The following is a 21,869-nucleotide window of genomic DNA, read 5'->3' as shown; positions in this document are numbered from 1 at the left end:
AAGATGTAAAATCTCATAAACAGGTAATTTCTTTAAATCTTTCACTCAAGAGTATCAGCTCTTGGAACCCAATATCCATCTGAAAGAGTGCAACAACTCTAAATTTGTAATGAAGAAGCATTAATCATCACAGATTAACGCTTAAAGAATTTCATCGATTTTCTGCCAAGGCTAGAATTCGAATTTAAAAGACAAAATCATGTTCTCAGTGATCAATTTAGTAAATGGAGAAATATGGATTCTAAAATCTTGATAGCTGAATGGGATCTGGTGGAAGCAAAGGTGATTGGAAGGTCATTAGGCGCATAAGCATGGGGGGGGGGGGCAACTGGTGAGTGAAGATACTGCTGTCTTATGATCTATTGGTCCAATGCTAATTTCTTCTGGTACTCTTGTGCCGTGGTCACACTGGGGTTTTAACACGAATTGAATTCGAATTAAAACGTTGATACGTATTGGGGCGTCACACTCAATTCGGTTCATACCGATCTCAATCCGCTTTAACCAACACGGTTCTTAAACCGAATTGAATGCGAATCAGCTAATCCGAATCAACGAAACCGTATTGAGATTTCAAGTGTGACGCGCTTGATACGAATTAAGGTTTTCGATCGCACTGCGCATGCGCCCGTCAGCAACATCGTCGCGGCGGGGTTTTCCCCGGTTTTGGCCTCGTTTTCGAGGGCGAGGCCGGGATTCTCCGCATTTAGCGACGGTGGTGTCGACTCGCTGAGGACACTCCTCTTTGACCCGAACTTTGGCAATAGGCATGGCCGGGAGATGGAAATGGTCAAGCACCTTACGCGATTTTAACTTGTTAATAATGACTGTGTGATACTGTGATATTATACACTTATATGTTTTGTACTTGTAAATTTTATTCCCCATATGGGAGGTTAATAAATAATAATAATAATAATAATAATAATAGATGGCGCGTCGTTAGTATGCATTGAGTGTGGCGCGTTTTAAACCGATTTGAATGCGTATTCGGGCCAGTGTGACGCGACCGTTCTGAAACTGGATTAACCAATTCGTATTCCGGAGAGCGCTCTACGGAATTCGGTTTCAATTCGCATCCAGTGTGAACACACCATTGTTGTCATGGTATCTGTTCTGTTATCGGAGGAGACTCGTAAATGTAGATTGTGGTCAGTGAACAACTTGACCCTTTAACTCTACGTGGTAATTTTCTCTGATCTACCAGCTCCTACCATTGCCATGAATGGACGGGTTTTCAAATGAAGGCTCAGAAAAATAACGTGTTTACAGAAAGGGCCTATATTTAGGAACAGAACCCCACAAAATATGCATCAAATCTAAATCGGACTAGGCATCATGAAAGAGAACACTTTATCATGGGATGACTTGTGACCTATCAATCTGGAATAATATCTAAATTACCCTTCTTGAATGTAAGCAATACTGACACAAATTGCTTCAATTTCTCCTGTCAAACGTCATAACCTGATTGCTGGTGCCATGAAACATTTGCCTTATTAGTGATGGAAAGATTCACTCACGATGAATTGCTTTTTGGTCTCTGAAGTGAAGAAAGATGAATTGCTTTTTGGTCTCAGAAGTGAAGAAAGATGAAAGTGATTGAGACAGTTGTCCACCAGGCTTTCAATGTGCTCCTGGTATATTCTCCTGATAGAGAGAGTGACTCAACGGCATAGGTTTCCTCCGGGTATCCGGTTTCCTCCTACTCCACATTACAAAATGTTGTACCTAGGCACTCCTCTGACCTGAAAATGCATACTTGGAACGCGGCAACAAACAAATAAACAAAATTATCAAACAAATGAAAAACTAATGAAATTCATTGTTAAGGATGTCAATATATGCACCTAAGCACTCCTCTGACCTGAAATTAAGTTGGGTATCAGCATGCATTAAAGGGAGACTAAAGGCAGGAGCCAAGCAGGTCAGATTAAGTCGCACAAAGTCGCAAATAGGGGTCTCTCCTATCTTACAGTACATCCAAACTATTCAGGACTGAGGAACACATTGCTGAATCAAACATGACCTTGCCCCTAACTGAGCGTATCAGAAGCCGGAAGACCACCACCAACTGGACCTCCTGAAGCCTACTTTTAGTTCCCCTTTAAAGTAAAGGTAAAACTAGAACAGGGAAAGTGCTTTGCATACATATTTGCATTTTAATAACTATGAACAGGTGGCAGAATTTCGAAGTTGAAATTTTGCATCAGTTTCAAATTAATCATTCTTTAGAATACCGGAACTGATTAAGCAGACAGTTCTGCATGTGATCTTGGATTCGGTGCCAATCAATATCTATAAAGGACACTGAATTTGTTCCAGAGTCAGTGATGTCTATTCAATTTGACCTCGGTGCAGGACCCCTCATTATTAAGAACAGCATTTTTCAGCCCAGGGTGTCCTTAATGAAGAGGTTCAACAGATATAACCAAAAATATATAAGCTGCCTTATGGTATACATTTTCGATAAACTTAAGGACATTTTTTGAACGTCCTTGATATAACATATATAACTTGTAGGCAAGACAGGGTTCTAAAAAAATGTTTCAACTTGAAAAAAATTAGCATAACAAAGAGCCTAATCCAGAATGAAAATATGAAAATAAAGCGAAAATTCCTACCTTTTCAGTTATAGAAACCCTGTCCTTGTCATCCCTGCTCCTGAAACTCCCTCGGCGCAGAAACCGCAGAGATGGCCGCATTTTTGCCCTAATGCCCTTCGACGACATGGTGTTTTGTTCCAATAGGTTCTCAACTATACTATCTGTCTCCAACAGATTCTGAAAGATGAAACAGGTTCAGTGATGAATATATTGGAATTCATTCATTGGATGGCTAAGTCAAGAATCAGATCGGACCGAAATCAGTGTCTGAGGTCACCTGACCTGGAGAGTCCTAGCAGTTGAGAAACGTACCACTTTTTTTTAAACCTGATACAGATGACATGGACAGTGAGGATCCTGGCTCTATTTCTGGATGTCTCATCAGAAAGATGAGATCTATGGTGGAGCATCTTCACAGTTAGAATACGCAGTCACGTCACACTTGGTAGCGACATGAGCTTCCAATCGTTCAGTAGCCAGGGTGCCAGTGATTATTGTGAATGACAGACTCCACTATAGAGCAGTCTGCTTCTTCACTTCCCTTCAACCATGTAAACACATCTACTTTCCCAACATCAAAAGGTTTTTATCAAAAACAGCTCATTTCCACAGACATTCCTTTTTTGATTTCATGGTTTCTACTGTAAAAGTGAACGGGAAGCTTCTCCTATTAAATGCCTTACTCCCTTGAACATTCACTAGGTCAATGCATTTTCAATCTGTGCATAAAAACCCTCCCCATTTCACCAACTTGTCATTTTTGCTTCCTGCAGTTCACCGCCGCAAGCTCTTGCTGAGAGCTAGTTCATGTTTTGAATATATGTGTATTTTTGGTATATCTTCGTACCAGATTGTTACCTTTCTCCGTGCCAACGATGTATTATTTTGTCTCCTCAATGAATAGTTAGTGTGCAGAAACCTTGTGTAATTTGTCAGTTTTTCTATACAAGAGTAGGGGTAGGAGACTCAAATTCTAATTGTATTACTTTGTTTTGTCATCTTGAGTTGTATTGCTTGATATAATAATTTGTATTATTGTAAGGGGCCGATGGCATCAAGGATCTGGGCATGATGTACGGCCGCCCAGACTGATACGGTGAAAGAGACAAAATTTCATTTCTCCATTGATTCCTCTTGATGTTGTCACCAGACAAAGTAAAGAAGACAGAGGTGGATTGACATTCTTCATCTTCATTGTTCACTGCTATAATAGACTCGACATTAATTTCGTTAGATAAGATGATGTAAAGAACTTCTTCGGTTCAGGACCAGCACATCAGATGCCGCTTGTTGACATTGTTTCAAAGAGAGGATTGCCACAGTCAATGGGACCCCCTGTTCAACAACGTAGAATAGCGTCATTGGGCACTGAATGGTTGGGTGTAATAGACGTAGATCTATCTACAGGGAGGCCCAGAATTATGTTCCTTTGGACAATAGAATTCTATTGTGTATCCATTGTGTGAGGGAAAATAATTCTGGGCCACCCTGTACATCGCTATACATTCAAGGTGTTAACCGGTAATAAGGGAGAAAACACAAGTTTTCCATTTTTTCCTCTGGCCCCCTGGTGGCAAAGCCGTGTATTATATGAGGCCGCGATTCGGTCTCTGAGTAGCGGTCACCTAGGGGTACACGTGTACCAAGTTAGAGCTCAAAAACTTGAGCGGTTACAAAACGTGCCACCCATGTCTAACGACGACGACGACGGACGACGACAGACACTGCGTGATGGTAAAGGCTCACAGGCGAGCCAAAAAGCCGAAAAGTTTCATCTTTAATGCATAACCACCAAAATTCGGCAGCAAACATGATATGAAGTCTATCACCTATTGAAACTTGGCACCTTTGCCAACTTTGCACGTACGTCATGAAAATGTCATGAGTTGCAGTATACCTTAGATTTGCTGCGCGAAAAATCCAAGTGTTCTTGTCCAGAAAATGATACACCAAAAATTACACCAACTACATCAATGTGGTGCAATGCCGATTCAGTCAATTTGGCCAAGATTTATTCGATGACCTAGTCTTTTAAAGTGGTGACCACCTGACCCATCCAGGAGTATGTCAGTGCAATTGACATCTACACTTCTGTGAAATCCAATTACTCAAATTCCGAATCACCTCAATTTATGAATCATAAAACAGAAACCAATATCGTAAATTTGTACATTTCACCAAATAATGGCTTGTGTGACTCTCCACAGCCAGTCCATGTTCTCAAAAGCTTTTTTATATATCCAATTGAAATGTATTCTAAGATCAAGTTGATGTATAGTTATGTTCAACCTGAGGGAGGAGAGTCAGGCTTCTGATACCAAATCCTCCAATGGTTTTTTCATCACAGTGTGCAATTTCAGTTTCCCAAAAGGGTCTCCTGAGGTCTGAGATGAATGTTCAAGCTGGTCACGTATGACACTCTTTATACCATGCAAAGCCAGTCATGATGAGAGAATGACCCCATGCACTTTCTTATGGGGAGAGGAATTGGATCTACCTACAGGCAAGCTACTAGACATCCACTTTCCAAAGCTACCTCCAGCCAAAAATGACAAGTCCACCGCCATTGTTATCTGTGCGTTATTGCCACCATGAAGTTGATTCAGACTTCAAGATCCATCATAAACCAGACCATATTTGGTCCAATTTTGAAAATTTAAACATCCACGGAGAGCAGAGACAGACATATTCCCATTCCAGTTATCAAATTAAGTATTTATTGAGAAGAACAGGTCTGAAATCCACCTAAAATCGGAAATTCAACACCTATGTCTCTAAAAAAGAACAGCTAAACCAAATTTCAAGCAAATTTCAGAATGTTCATCCATGAGGCAATTTGAATCAAATCTCCCCAAATGCATCTAGGAGATTTTGCCCAATGCAACCAGCACGACTGGTGGTTAAGAATAAATCTATGAAATTAATTGATTTTACACATCTTCATAACATCGGACACCAATTCATTACTCTTGGTCACCTGTCAATCACTACTTGACGAGCCACTCCTGATTGATTTCTTCACAGCAGTTACAAAGCATTTTATCGACCTATCAGCAACAATTATTTCAAACTAAAAGGTTTACTTGTGTGCTATGTATGGAAGGGGGACTTCTGGCAATGCTGCTGGCACAAAAATAGGCCAAAAGCTAAAATGGTTTTGGACTCTTCTTAAAGTTTCTCTAGTTTCACCAGTCTAAGACCGGTTAGACCTTGGTCATTCCTGTCTGTCCCGAGAAACAGGTGTTAACCAGTCCCATGGTCACTTGACATGTTTCTTCTGATCCCCAGAAAAATCACTCGACAAAATAGTCAAGATTACTATCAATCAATTTCTGGTCTGACAATTAAAAAAACTACCATTGATGTTCGATATTTTCAAAAACTGATATAATTTCATATGACTTGAATAAGCTTTGAGGTGTAATCAAAGGCAAATATTTATTGACATTTCATTGATTATCAGTTATTAATACGAGGAAATAAATAAAGGTTATTCTTGATTAGACACACTGTATTCATTAAGGGTTACAAAATAATGATCAATCTGATTGTGGAAAAAATCCACTCATAACTTCATATGATGATCAGTATGGTATGGCTTTAAAAGCTAGCTTAACACTGAAATGTAGGTCTCATATACTAATTATTGATTTAACTGAAAATTGTGGAAGTTTTAGAACATAAGCCGCGCGTACACCACCTGAAAATGGACCACCAATCTTGGTTCGCGAACCAATGCCGCACCATCGAAAATCCACCAAGCGCGTACACCAGCGCTGCAGCTAGTTATAAAATCCGGCAACAGATGGCGCGCAAACAATAAGCAGAAAGCGCCGCCTGTCGCCGAACCATCTAACTAGCTAATTGCCGATCCATTAGCGCGTACACCACGACAAAGCCGAGCTTTTAACAAGCCGGGCGAATTTGGACCATCAAGCTTGATGGGACAAATTCACCCATCAAGCTTGATGGGACAAATTCGCCCGGCAATTTGTACCGGCAATGGATTGCCGAACAAATTTGTCGCGGCAATGTGGTGGTGTAAATGCAATTGGTCCACTAATATTTCGTCGTGTACGCGCAACTGTACTGAGTGACAATAGCCTGAGGAATACACGAAAAAGCAACAAAAGCTAACTAAGCACTGATCCAGTGTTTCACAAGGAAGCTAATCTTGATTGAAATGGGTTATCTTCGAAAGACACTGCTTCAAATTCAGTAACAACTTGGGTTCAACTTACCAGATATCAATTAATGTCCAGTTGATTGAGAACTTTGAAATGTCAAATTACCAGGTAGAAGAATTTCACCACAGATCCAACATTAGAGCAGATTTCAAAATGCACATTGGTTGTTTTTGATATTCCATAATGCATGTAAAATGTCAAGTGGTAATATAAGTCCCCACCAAAGTATTTCTGACACTTGCAATGTAAACTAGGCCTAATACAGATTAGGTATGGGCCTATGAGGGCCATGCCTGCCATGCATTACAGAGATCAAAGGCATATAACGTAATATTTGATAAGTTTACCATGACAGGCAATAGTAATTAAGTTGGAATCATTTTCACTGGTTCGATGGGCAATATGGCCCCTGCCATAAAAGTTTTATAGACAACACATAACCAATAAACGAGCTATCACACTTTTTATGATTTCAGTCTTGGCCCCCTGGTGGCTTAGTGAAGAATCAGACTGGACTGAAATTCAGTGTCAGAGGTCATCTGACCAAGAAGGTCATGTGTATCGAAAGTTTCAAGTCCATACCTTAAGCAACAAGCGAGTGTCTTGTGAATATTTCACAGACAACAACGACAGACTAAGACGATGACGGATAGTGAATAGACTAACTGTGTGGGCCAAAAATGAGCAAATACGTTTGGCTTCGCGAACATCACCCAATTTACAGTTCTGGTGTGTGATTATATCTCCCTATGGAGTAAAGACTTTGAATGAAACTTACGGAGGCGATGGTTTGAATGCGGCTGACAAACGGCACGGGAGCTGGTAGTGACTGGTCTTCTTTACTTTCATTCCTCGCCCCAGGTATACTTCTTCTAGCCGCGAATGCCTGAAATGATAAAAATTCAGCGCGTTTCAAAGTTTGCCCCAAGTGCTTTGGCATCCTGTTTTTAGGGTCGTCCGATTGAAAGGACTTGAAGCAGAATGGCTATGCTTAATGTACCCTGCACAAAAGAAATTTTTGTCACCGCAACCTGCAATCGTGATATCACATCTATGGTAGTAATTGCAGGTGCCTGTGACAAGAATCGGTGGTCAAAAAACGGCAATTGTTGAAATTTATATTCAGTGCGTCTTTAATATTTTCTACCGCAAGTTCAATTTTCAAATTTTTAAACTAACTGAGTAGGCCTTTTAATCAGCGCCTCCACTTTTTCTCAAAGTGATCATGAAATATGGATCACTTTTGTTTTCTCAGAGTCTTCCTCTTGGCCAGTGCAAACAGGATATCATCATAATGAATCAAACAACGCCTTCCCCCAGGGTTGCGGTCCTATCATTTCAACGCTACTACACAAGATCTCCAAGACAAATACGGAATTGGGTTTTTCAAGTGTCAGTAAATAGTTCGGTATTGAACTCGGAATATGAAGGTCAATCACTGACCATGTACCCCCAAGCCTGGCATGATATCATAGAAGCTGGTATTTAGAAAGATTACGGATGGTTTGAGAAGGTGGTACACTTCTTTTTGTGTCACACACTGGAGAATCGACTCCCACACTTGCTGAGAACCAGACAGGCTTTCCAACTTGCCGAGGTGGCCATGAACTGGTTTTGTGCTTGCACTATACTGAGTACTACAGAGTATGCTCTGTGGTAAACTAAAAAATATAATGCATATGACGTCAAACTTTGCCAGTTATCCAATGTACGAAGGCATTCTGGTAAAATAGATAATATATCATCTCCAGTCCCTGAAACATTAAACTGGGTCATTCCACCTACATGTACCTGGGAAAACTGACAATCCCAAAAGGCTTGATAATCCGGTTCAAAACCTGCAACTATCTCTCTGAATTCTGACAATAAATTTATGCAACAAGTCCAAAATCAAAACAGTGGAACACCTAGTCCAATGCATTACCTAGTCCATGCAACACCTAGTCTGTGCAAGACCTAGTCCATGCAACACCTAGTCCGTGCAACACCTAGTCTAATGCAACAAAATCTGAACTACATGTAAATCTGATTGGCATTTGAAAAATAGCACATTCGCCTAATTCCATGCAAAAGCACGAACAGTTTGTTGAATAATGGCTCTGATATCACCGGGAATAACTTAAATTTCAAAAGTTGTTGAAAAATCTGCCGAGCATTCATAACAGGTGTTCACAGAGACATGTATACGAATATGTGAAAACTTGGTAGAGATGAGTACAGTGAAAGTCGATAATGCATTAAAGGACTCAGAAATGGGATTTTCCCAGCCGTTGTTCAAAAATTTACAAAGGCCTAGGCCATTCACTTTTATGATTGTTTGATTTATAAACATATTTACCTTACAAGTAAGTTAAACCAATAGACTTTTACAATGCCGATAATCTGTTATAGTTTACCTTACAAAGGACTGAATTAAAACCTAAAGTCTTTGAAGAAACAAACTCTTGTTGGAACACAAATTTACTACAGGTGGAAGCAAGTAGGTTTAAGTGCCTTGCTCAAGGACACAGTGTTGATCAGTCCAAGGGCTCTCTGTCACTTAAGGTTATGGAATGCTATGAAGAAGAGGAAGAAGCAGTAAAAGCATGATACAATATTTTGTGCATTCAAAACACTTTTTTCTAGGACATAATTTCCTTGTACACCAGACCCCTTCCATGCCTGTGACAACCTTTACACATACCAACAACAAGTTGTTTTTGAACGAGATCAGGCCATTTTGAAGAGTGCTTCACCCAGCTGAACAACCGAGCAGCTTTAGTGGGGCGAACATGCAAGCATATTTGAAGAGTCTTGGAAAAGTGACATGATTTGTCAAGGTTATCCTAAAGTGCAGCACTCAAGTGTTATTGACCTAAAAAAAGGGTTGCAAAAAGTACCAACATCCACCAGAATATGGCGATAAACTGGTGATGATAGCTTGGAAAAGCAGGACCCAAAAGCATCCCATAACAAACAATTTCTGTTGCTGTGACCTGCAAACTACGATCGCGACAAAACGTAATGTAACATAACGTAACGTAATGTTATACAACACCTGGTTTGTCCTGTACAGGAAGTGTATCAGTTCCAACTTTTTTACCCCATTAACAATCACTTTTGGTTGCTATACTAAAACTTCTGTGATTAAATCAAATCCTGCTGCATTTCACGAGTAAAACAATGACAAACTGTAATCAAGGTATGTTAGAAAGACTTCATCATACTCACCAAGTGTGCAAGAGGCAGGATGACCCCAACCAGGAGACCAAAGCAAGCAAGCAGAACACCGCGGTAAAGACGGAGAACCGGTAACACGTCCCACTGGGACTTTGTTCTGGACACTGACCAACGATTTCAATTTTTCAATTGTATCAAGTTTCCTTTGATATTTTGTCAAGTGAAGGTAAATACTCTTTAAAAGTAGTTTGTATAGAACATTTACAAGCAAATGCCCAAGTCCTAATTCAAAATTAAAGTTTGGAGTGGGGTCAAACCCTATTGAACAAAACCAGCGCACCAATAACTTTGACACAAAAAAGTTTGAAAAGGCGTCAACAATAGTTTAATTTTCGAATATCAAATTGTTGAGATTTTCTTACAAAAGGTCGTAAAGCACTGAACCTACATTCCAGGGACAACATTACAGGAATTGAACTCGCAGCATGCATTTTTGGGAAATGAACAGTTCCATTGTAGTATGGCACCTGTAAAATCAGAACCAAAAGGACAGTTTTATAGAAGGTGGCCGGTTGTTCATTCATCAATGGTATTTATAACGAATGAAAGATTTTCAAGACACCAGTTTATAGACAGGATATTGCCAACAGAAAAAGTCCTGCGAAGCAAAATTAATGTTATAAACCCACTTATATTGTATTTTTGACAAATTTCACACCATCAAATTAAAGATAGGATTGTCGACTACTTCCTATTTCTGTAATTCGCTGACCCGCTAAGATGAGGTGGGACAAGATTGAAGACCGAAAAAGCGGCACTGTCATGATGCAGTCAAAGGAATCTAACCGACAGCAGACTACTTCCTAAAATTACTCACTCAGTGGAAGATATACCTAACCAAGCAAAATTAATGTTACAAATCCAACCAGATTGTATTTTTGACAAATAACTGCAATCGTGAAGAAGATTATACACATATTTCCTAACCTGCAACAGGGTGAATCTATGATTAAGATTTCAATTGAATTTACAGATGAGTGGAACTAAATTCTGATCAAGACACAACCTTTTTCCGTTGATTGAACTCACTTTAGAGACAACAGGATGCCATTTTCATTTGGACAGATTTCGAAATTTCTTCTGGTTTTTCAATCGTGAAATATCTTTTCGCCAGTTGAGGTTATTCATGAAATTTGCGGAAAAAAAAAACACTCGTAAAACAATTGCGGTCAAACAGTACACTCTTCTTCTGGCTCCCAGTAAGCATTTGCATCAATTCAAACTTTCTTCCCTTTGGAGAATGTCATCATGTCAAAAACCTTGGCCGTCAAGATTCTCCCCAAATGAATTTTGACATCAAAATACTATCAGATATATTGACAAACATCAAATACATTTTAGTGGGTCATTCCCACAAATTCCTTGCTCATATTTGGATCAATCTGTTCTGGTATTTCAAGGTAGAGATCTAAACATGACATACAAGTAATATTCAGCATTTCTCAAGCAGCCAGGGTAAATATTCATAAGAATGTGTGGGAGTGAGGTCATTGACTGGCGACACCTCTTTTAGGCCTTAATTTGCAAAGGTCAAAGTGTTTTTTGCTCGAGGACTGATAGAGTGACAAAGGAGTGGTTGACATTCACAATAACTGTCACGGTTTCCACCCACACCATGCAGCGCGACCACACTTCTAATGTAGACATACCAGACCACCAATTGCAGATCAGTCACCAGTGCACACTGTCAGTGGCTCCATCTTCAAGGTCATCTATGAACTAATTTGCATCGCATCATGTTTCACTGATCAGAGACAAGACCACAATTGATTTTTTAAGCCTTTTAGCAGTTAAATTGTCAATGGTTGACCGCGACGCATCAAATACTGCGTGGGGTTGTGAATCTGAAATTTTGATATGATATTCCGGACAGTCGGGCAAGTAAATGGTGAAAAATAAACTGGTAGTTGACCACGGAAATTTTTTGATAATCGACAAATTAGACAGACATTGATATTTCCACTCTTTTCAGCCAACTGGCAGAAAAATCTCAAAACACGCCCCCTATTACCAAATTAGCAAAATTCGAAATTAATTTTTCCATCAAATAATTTCTTTATATCTGTTGACTTGCCACAACAAATTCTTTTTCAATACCTCTCCAAATATGTACTTGAGAGTTAAAAACATGCACTCGTCTAATTAGCAAAATTCGAAATTAATTTTTCCATCAAATAATTTCTTTATATCTGTTGACTTGCCACAACAAATTCTTTTTCAATACCTCTCCAAATATGTACTTGAGAGTTAAAAACATGCACTCGTCTAATTGATAGGCCTCGACCCTCCAACCTATGAATATTCATTAGTGGTCTTGTCTAATCATTGATTCTGCTGTGCTCAAGGGGAGCAGGCAGGTCAAATTGGCCATCGATCATACACAGTAAGGGCACTGGGTCTTGTTAGATTCAGCACTAAATATATTCCTCGTACAACGGTGAATCATTTCGACGTACTGTGAGATGTGGGCGACCCCTATCGGCGACTTCTTGTAACTTTATCTTGCCTTATACCTAGCTACTGCCTACAGAGTCCATTTCAGCCAACTTATGTGGCAAATTATTCAAGAAATAAGCAGATAGATAGTCACAAGTTGGCAGAAAGATAACAATTCGACATTCAAATGGATTCGGTGACCGCTGCTTCTCATCATGTGGTCCCCGGTTGTGGAATGCCCTACCGGAGCACATCAGGGGGCGGACGCGCTGCTTGCTTTTAAACGACTCCTAAAATCCTGGCTGTTCGAGGAAGCATTTCTTGGTGGCGAGGTAGCGCCTTTAGCAGGTTTACCTGGAGTTTGGCGCTCTATAAGACATTGTTGATTGATGAAGTTCACACAAGTGTGGAAACAGTAAACGTGGCACGCAATAGGCTAAAATTATTTCGACCATACAGAAACGTTCCAAGTACCGTAGACATCGCAATAATGGGTCTCAAATGATATGAAGGTGCTGAAGAGATAGTGAAAAGGGCTGAAATTCTGCTCTCATGAAGTTACGGCTCATGTTCAGCATATTTATTTAACTGGCACACTGAACATATCATATTCATGATCACATTATGCTGAGAACATTGATCATATTTGAATATAAAAGACTATTCCTTATTTACTCTAAAAATAAATGAAACCTAGCCATAGGTGCCTTAAGCACATTATTGGTTCAGGCTTGTGTTACTTTTTTGGTCCGTTTAAAAATTTGAGTGTGCCTCAAATATCTCGACCTCTTTTTATTTCGTCCTTGAAATCCAACTTTACCTATATATTGTAATGCACATGAATGGTATTTGACTGAAGTGGAATATACAGCAAAACCTCTATAAGGGCACCCTCGGGACTGATAAGTGCTGTCCTTAATAGAGAGGTGTCCTGATTAGAGAGGTCGTATTGAATGACTACAACCAATTTGGTCAAAAACTATTGTCCTTAATAGAGAGGGTGTCCTTAGTAGAGGGGTGTCCACTAAGGGAGGTTCCACTGTATAGTTACTTACTGAATAACAAATTTACCTCAGGCAAATCAATCAACCTTAAGCCTCCCAATGCGAGTGATTTTGGTTGCCGCGACTGTTATTGGATGCAACAAAAATTGTGCATTAGCTGTTGTCAGCACAGGCACCTGCAACAAGAATCAGTAATAGGACCTGCGATATCAAATTCTTTTTATTGCTCATCACAGCAATAATTGTTGCATGTCGCAGCAATAAAAAGTGCTCAACGTTACAGGGGTCCAAATTGAAGATCATTACTTCACTAATTTAATACAATGAAAAAGCTATTGGATTTCTTCACTAATTGGTTTCACCAAACACAATCATACACATCAGTGAGTATATGTAACTCTAAACTCGGCCAACCAACAGTTCCTGTAAACGATACCAATTTTTATATTCATAGACAAAAGAGCCATATACTGTCTGACAGTTTTTAGTATTGGTAAAATTTAAACATGATGTATAATAACATATGGCAAACATATGTCAAATAAAAATATCCTTTGAACTGCAACTGCATCAAGCAAATCTGGATTGGCACAGCAATATCACAAGATTTTAATAAACTATAATGCATTTGTACTCATCTTGATGACGCTGCCACTGGGTCCTAAGAAAGATAGGACACAACTTACTCTTTAACTAATAATCTATTGTTCGACCTACCTGATGAATCCATCGAAAGAACGGTTCTACGATAATCACAAATGCCATGTTCCGTGCTTTATCAAACACATACGTGCTGGATTGACAAGTTATTCGTGCATTAAATCATTTGTTACAAATCGTAAACATTCCTTTAATAGGAAATCGGCAGGAATGAAATTTAAAGACACGTGCATGCAAACGGCACAGCAGTGTATTGTTATAAAGCATCACTATTGTACCACACAGACCCCAACCTATGCAAAGTGAGATCAAAGTGTAACTTCTCGAAAATCCATCTGGCTTTCGAACAACCCCCTCAATGAAAAATGGAGCCTCCATCTGTCAATGGAACACTTAAAAATAATTTGGTACAACCCATCAAAGGGTGTGACAGGTTGAACAAAAAGCGCAATTATCAGATTCATTAGTACTGTTACATTGTTCATTGTGATGTCACAAAGTAAATTTCAGCATATGGGAACAATGTCGGACATCATAAGCCATGTTTCATTGTTGTCATGTTGCCGAGCAACAGGGTTGATTCAGACTGTTCTACATATGTGTTATTTACATTCCTCCAGGGCAGTAAACTTTTTGCAAAGAAAACTTTGATTTTTGAATAATTTAAAGGATTTTTCCTCGCAACTGACAGAGGTTGTCTTCAAAACATCTACTGTAAACCTGAATATATTTTCATGCATATTTATGTTGGTTTTTCTTCAAAAAGTTTATCATGGTATACAATGGGTAATGGACGTAAATCAAGTTTAATCTTAGAGAATAATCGGAAATAATGAATTTTGAGACTCTCGTGTATGCATTTTTTATAACAAACATGTCAAAGCCAGCCCAGTGTGCAGCCGATTGCTTCTGCCCATCAAGATGAGAATATACGTCAAATAATGACGCCAACACAAAGAAACAAGCGTGACACAGCAGCATCCCTCACAGAGAGAATCGGCTCCTTTATGCTGCAACAACAAAGCCATCATCATGATACTGTCAGAGGGAAATTCCGCACATTATGGCGTTGAAAGCGATCTTATCAAACTGTGGAAGTTTGGGGATATGATGCTATAGAACGAGGCAAACTCTTTGGTTACCATCAGAGAACTAACTTTATTTGCTATAATACTAATCTTGCCAAACCTTGGCTTCTGAAGAAAGCATGAGTCACTTCCTGTTTCTTGGTGTGGGAAGGCCTTTAAGATAAACAGAACCCGAGTGACCATCCCTAGATTGGTGAAATGTACCAGAAACGGATGTCTTCTGTACCAGTCGCCAGGACCTAGCGTGGGCTGAATTGACACTTGATGTACTTTAGTATATTCGGGATGACAATTCCCGACATTCCCCGCGGCCAAGAAACAGTAAATGCAAGTGAAACCTAAAAAACATGCATACTAATTAAAACCCTAGAAACTTGTACCTTTAAAAGTTGACAAATCCATCAACAGATGATGTCAACTTGACATCCTTGAAGTTAAACTTGTAATGTAATCAGCCATCAGAAAGAATATTGTTTACACGACAAAGAACGTGAACTCGATATAATTATAACCATCTTACTGTAAACAATGTCACGATTGACAATTATCCGAATCTTGGTTATTCCGAGAAATTACTAGTCGTGTGTCTAAACATCAACAACGAATGAGTATACACTTAAAGGTAATGTGATGACTTCAAACTAAACTCAACTAAGTTCCGATATGAATGATTTCCGATCAACCTTTACTGAAAACTAAACTAAATGTCAATAACAAGTGTCTTTTATCATGCATATAGTTCACACAAAGTTTTTGAGAGAATTCTCTTAGTCTTGAGATTGTCTCTGTATCCGTTCACGTGCGAGTTTCGCAGCTGCGCGCTGCGGTCGCGTACCTTCGTTTACGTGATTTCCCGCCTTTGGCGGCACTTCCTCTGGACCAACATGCAATTCCAGGGGATATAATTTTCCAATCGCACGGTTTGATCTACCCGATGTTGTGCGCACAGTTGCGAAACGCGTCAACCCATCTTTGCCGGTATTCAAACTTTCGATCTTTCCTAATTTCCAGTTAATCCGACGTTCATCCTTATCATGAACCAAGACCACGTCCCCACAGCGTATTGTGTCTGCTGTGGCGTTCTGTTTACTTACTTCGTACATGTGACGTTCCCGTAACACGGCCACGTACTCGTCATAAAAACGTTTCCGAAAATGATTGATCAATACGCATCTGTGGTGTGCCATTTTTTCCAGTGCGGTTTTCCCGCCATATGTTGGATCGAACTCTGCGTTTTCTACCTCTTGGTGAGGTAAGAGATCCATATCTCTACCGAAAATTAGGTGATTCGGAGTGATCGCGTGTAAACCTAATTCAGTTGGCTCCGACGACATATATGTTAGCGGTCTGTTGTTTACAACTTGTTGTATTTCTTTAACCATGGTGTTTAATTCATCACTGTCAACCAGAGCCTTACCAAGCGTCTTCTTGATGGCGCTTTTTACTACCCCGATAAGGCGTTCATACACACCTCCAAACCAACTAGCCTGCACCGGTATATATTTGAAAGAGATGCCGTTTCTAGTAAGGTGATTCTGAACTCTTTCACCACTCACGTTAGCTAACAACCGTTTGATTTCTGTTTCTGCGCCCTTAAAGGTTTTGGCGTTATCCGAGTAGACAAGTTTAGGTGTCGAACAGTTTGATGTGAACCGTCTGAAGGCACGCAAGTATGACTCAACCGTCATATCTGGGACTACTTCTAAGTGAACCGCTCTAGTTGTCAGACAACAGAATAATGCTACATAGACCTTCTGTACCTTGTTTGTGGGCCTATTGCGAACGTAAATATGACCTGTAAAGTCTACTGCTGATGCTCTAAATGCGGTTAGTTCATTTAACCGAAACTCAGGTAACTCTGGTGCCAGTGGTGTCAAGTAAGGTCTTCCAGCTACAACCTTACAGATTACGCAACGTTTGACAACTTGACGAACTGTAGAACGCATGGATGTGATCCAGAATTTTTTCCGGAGTTCACACATTGTTGCCCCAGTACCATAATGCACTATACGTTGGTGCGCATCCCGGATGATCAGCGTTGACAAAAAGCTAGTTTTTGAAAGTAGAATCGGAAACTTCCTGTCCAATTCGACATTTGCGTTACGCACCCTCCCCCCGCAGTGAATCATGCCATCGTCTGCGAGAAATAGGCCTAGTTGATTGACCAATGGTGGTCGCTTGGGAAGCTTTTGCTTCTTTGCTTTCTCTGCCCGTAGATAAGTCAGAACATCGCTGTACCCCTCTTGTTGAGTGCTACGAATCCATAGTTGTTCCGCGGCGTGCATGTCGTCCGCTGAAATTTTGCTCTTGGCCTGAATTCCACGTTTGAAAGCTCGGGTGACCAATGAGGTCACTTTTAACAGTTTGGTGTAGGAGCTGTAGCGTTGGACATCCATGATTTGTGTTAGGCCTACCCTAGTGTTTTTTGGAAGAAATTCATTTTCCACCTCTACACTCCCTACCAACACTGTCTCAATTTTGTGATCATTTAGGGGATTGATTGGCCAAGTGATGCTGTCGTCTTTTAACCACTTGGGTCCCTGTAACCAAACAGAGCTCCCCAGTCCCTGGAGTGTTGTACCCCGTGATATTATGTCAGCAATGTTGTCAGCCGTTCTGACGTGAAACCATTGCTCGACCTTTGTGAGCTTTCTGATCAGGTCAACCCGATTTTTGACAAATTGCTGCAACTTTTTGTCAGATTTCACCCAATACAAGGCTATCTCCGAATCAGTGAGGAGAGTTACGTGTACTCCTGCGTAAGTGTCCCTGTATGTGTTGACCAAGTAATCTGCGTATTGGGCTCCCATCACCATGGCCTGCAATTCTAATTTTGGTACCGTCAGATTGTTGTTTTTCTGCGATACCACCTTGTTCTTAGAACCCAGCAATGTGACCCGGTTGCCTTGCTTACCATATGCTACACACCCGATTGCCGTAGTTGGGCATGCATCACAAAACACAATGATTTCCAACTGATTATCTGATTCAAGATTCAACCATCTTGGAAATTTTATCTCATCCGCTCTTTGTAATGACACCCGAATGTCATTCCACTCATGTTTCTGATCCTCAGTCAGATGCTCGTCCCAAGACTTACTCTCAACCCACAGTTTGTTTGCGAACGCTTTAGCTGGCACAACCATTGGACCCACAAGACCAAGAGGATCGAAAATCGAAGAAGTCTCTGAGACTACCGTTCTTTTTGTGTGGACCTTGTCCTTTTCAAATCGTTTCTCGCTAACGGAAAGCTCATCCCTGACACAATGCCATTTTAAGCCAAGGACATTTTGTGGACCTGCTTTTGCATTTGTACCGTCTTCGTGTATTTTCTCATTCAGTTTTTCCGAGTTTGTGGCCCATTGCCGTAAGTCAAAGGCTGCCGAAGACATGATTTCTCTAGCTTCATGGTAATACTTCAAGGCTTCCGATTCTGAGCCGACCCCTGACAACAAATTATCAACGTATGTCTTTGCCAACATGTCTAGTGATACAGGTGTGTTGTACTGAGTCAGATGTTTATGCAAGGTGACTGCCAAGGCAAATGGGCTACTGACATTACCAAAGATGACTGTGTTGCAGGTATACGGCACAACTTCTTTCGTCATGTCGTTGTCTTTGTACCACAAAAAACGCACATACTTCCGGTCCGACTCGAGCAACCTAACCGATAAGAAAGCCCGGGCCAGATCTGCACTGATAGCATACTTTCCCGTCCGAAATAACATCAACAACCTTACCAGATCTTGTGTCATATTTGGCCCACCGTGTAAACAATCATTCAATGATGGCGAACCACAACTAGCATCGAACACTATTCTAACAGGAGTGGTTGCGCTTTCTCTCAATACCGGAAAATGTGGCATGAAGTGACAATCTGATTCTTTTAAGGCCTGTGCATCACTGATCTCTGAGACATACCCCTTATCAAGATTTTCTTGCATTACTTTCATGTATTGATCAGCAAGATTCAATTTTCTAAGCCTAGATGTAACCTGATTGAGGCGGGACCTACAGGCGTCCACGTTGGTTTTTAACTCCGGGTAGTCATCTTTCCAGGGGAGTGGAGCATAATAATGACCTTCTTTGAATTGCATTTTATCAAGGTAGTTTGAGAGGAATTGATCATCGTACTTACCATCGCTTCCTTCGTCATTTTTGACCGTTATTGATTCCATGTAAGTTTTCAACAATTCCGCCTCCCGATCCTCACTTTCGTTATCACCTTGGCCGACCACGGCGGTCGTGGCATCAGCGCTATCCCCTTGGATTATTTCTAATGGGCCTGACAAGAAACAACCGATGTTTGAAAACTGTATAGTGGGACCACGTTTTCCCGTGATAATGCGATTTTCCAAGAACAAATATGCACTATCGCATCCTATGAGTAAATCTATGGTTAATTTGCCAGTTTTGGCACCAAGATTGTCCGCTAGGGGTAATTCCTTTATGTAATCATGATTCAAACATTTTTTCCATCCGCTTTGGTTTATCGGCTTCACAATTTCATCTGTGATTAAGACATCCATGACCTTCGGCCCTTCATTAGTAGCTACATTAACCGATGCCATGTCGTAGCACCGTTTGCTTACATGACCCCCGAAACCGTTGACATTTAGGTACTGCTTACCGTGTGGCTGGAGTTTTAATTTTACAGCCGTATCTTTGCGAATGTATGACAGCATGCTGCCCCGATCTATGAGTACCCCTGCCTTAATTTGTGCATCACCATTTTCTAAGGTGACACGACCCGTTTCCAACAAAACAATTTTGTTGTTTTCTGCCGTCTCAGCTGCTACAGCAGCAGGATCTATAGGCCTAGTTTTGCGTTCCGATCCGTTAGGCCTATCCAACTTATTGGATTCTAATTTTACGACACTTCCCGACTCTGATTTGTCGCATAGGCCTGCACCGGATAGGCCTACTGGACACCGTGATTTTTCACGCGGTATCGCACATGTTTGAGTAGTACTAGAACCGCCTTGCTGTTCACCAGCATTCGTCGCGCCAAAATGTTGAGCAAAGTGATTATGCAGAGATGAATGATGTCTGCGATTACAGACGTTGCAATTTTTGCGATTGCTGCAATTCCTGGCAGAGTGCGGTCGGAGACAATTGAAACATAAGCGCTTGGCTTTGACCACCGCGAATCGATCCGAATCACCCTTTGTACAATTTGATGGAAAATGGTCTCCATCGCAGAACACGCATGATTTTGGTTTTGTCCCGTTGTTGGACACTAAGGTTGCGGCAGAGATGGGTTTCCGGTTCGCACTTTCAGCGGGTTTGGTTTTCTCGCGATTTTCACTACTGAAACGTTCTCCTAGATTGTTCAGGTGCTTTACGAAAGTTTCTAAAAACGCCTTCAGGTTGAAGGCTCCGTCCTGTCCGCTGGTCCCCATCTTGTCCTGGAACTGTCTCGGCAGCTTCCTCTCCATCGTTGGGATGATGAACGCCGCACATTCTTCCGTGTCGATGCCCAGGTTGTTGAGCGATCTGATGTCTCCCATGACGTGGTTGTAGAACTGGCTCAGTGCTGCGTAGCTATGTCCGGGTGGCTCCAAGTCGAAAATGCTGCACACGTGAGCTCGGACAATTTTCCGTTGTTGCCCGAACCTCTCCTTTAGTGTTGTCGTCAGCGTCTCGAGGTTATCTCCCGTCGCGTGGATGCCTGTGACCGCATCCAGCGCTGGTCCCTTTAATTGCCCTAGGATATAACTAAATTTTGTAATATCCGAAAAGTTACCGTTTATCACGTCTGCTTCCATTGTCTCCCAGAAGGCTGTCCATTTTGTGAATGTCCCATCAAATATGGGAAGCCTTAGTTTTGGCAACCTTGCCGTTTTTGCCGACGAAGGTGTGCCGTCCCGTTTCTCCCTCTTTGTTTCCGCTTTTGCGTGCTCCTTGAAATCCTCAACGAACAGTTTTACACGCATGAGACGTCTTCGCTCATGACTCCGCCGCACGATAATGTTATCCATTTCAATGATGAATTCGCCGCCATCGAGTTCCGCTTCGATATCGTTATTTAATTCATATTCGTTGTCGAATATGTTCTTAAGTTCTTCAAGACTGGCCTCTGCCAGAATTTGTTCCGCCTTGTTTGGGATTTCTTTGGAGAGAATGTCCTCAACCCCCTCGAATTCACGATCAAAGGCCTTGATTAGAGCCTTACGTTTATTATACTTGCGATTCAAGTCCGCTATTTCCTCAGGAGTTTTCTCCCTTGGAACCGTTTCCGCCGTTTCCATGGTTTCGTTCTCTTCGTTCTCGTCTGCCATGCCGAGTTGAAATTCAATTGTCCGTAATAAACTTGATGCCCGTATCAGTGTTTATTCCGTAATCCGCGAATTTGTCGCCGTAAATTCCGTCCGTAGTATTGCGTTGTGTATTCCGTATTCCGTATTCCGTGTTGCAAAACCCAAAAATCCTGGTCACGGCACCATGTGGAAGTTTGGGGATATGATGCTATAGAACGAGGCAAACTCTTTGGTTACCATCAGAGAACTAACTTTATTTGCTATAATACTAATCTTGCCAAACCTTGGCTTCTGAAGAAAGCATGAGTCACTTCCTGTTTCTTGGTGTGGGAAGGCCTTTAAGATAAACAGAACCCGAGTGACCATCCCTAGATTGGTGAAATGTACCAGAAACGGATGTCTTCTGTAC

General features: G+C 41.0%; 2 protein-coding genes across 2 annotated transcripts in view; both read right to left on the bottom strand.

The window, feature by feature from the left end:
- The window catches only part of LOC135496388 (puratrophin-1-like), an 88,799-nt gene extending 74,557 nt beyond the window's left edge, over positions 1–14,242 (bottom strand). The window contains exons 1-3 of the mRNA XM_064785706.1: positions 14,170–14,242; positions 7,572–7,679; positions 2,625–2,783 (exon numbers count right to left, since the gene is read on the bottom strand). Coding sequence (XP_064641776.1) covers positions 2,625–2,783; positions 7,572–7,679; positions 14,170–14,217 — 315 coding nt within the window. The 5' untranslated portion in view covers positions 14,218–14,242. The remainder of the gene's footprint in view (positions 1–2,624; positions 2,784–7,571; positions 7,680–14,169) is intronic.
- Positions 14,243–15,967: 1,725 nt separating this feature from the next.
- Positions 15,968–21,481, bottom strand: LOC135495284 (uncharacterized). Its single transcript, XM_064783748.1, has one exon. The coding sequence runs from the start codon at positions 21,479–21,481 to the stop codon at positions 15,968–15,970; it is 5,514 nt and encodes a 1,837-aa protein (XP_064639818.1).
- Between the last annotated feature and the right edge of the window lie 388 nt (positions 21,482–21,869).

This window comes from Lineus longissimus, chromosome 11 (genome assembly GCF_910592395.1).
Source record: "Lineus longissimus chromosome 11, tnLinLong1.2, whole genome shotgun sequence".
Classification (NCBI taxonomy): Eukaryota; Metazoa; Nemertea; class Pilidiophora; order Heteronemertea; family Lineidae; genus Lineus; species Lineus longissimus.
Note: the sequence above shows the minus strand (reverse complement) of the source record. Positions and strands in the feature narration are given on the sequence as shown.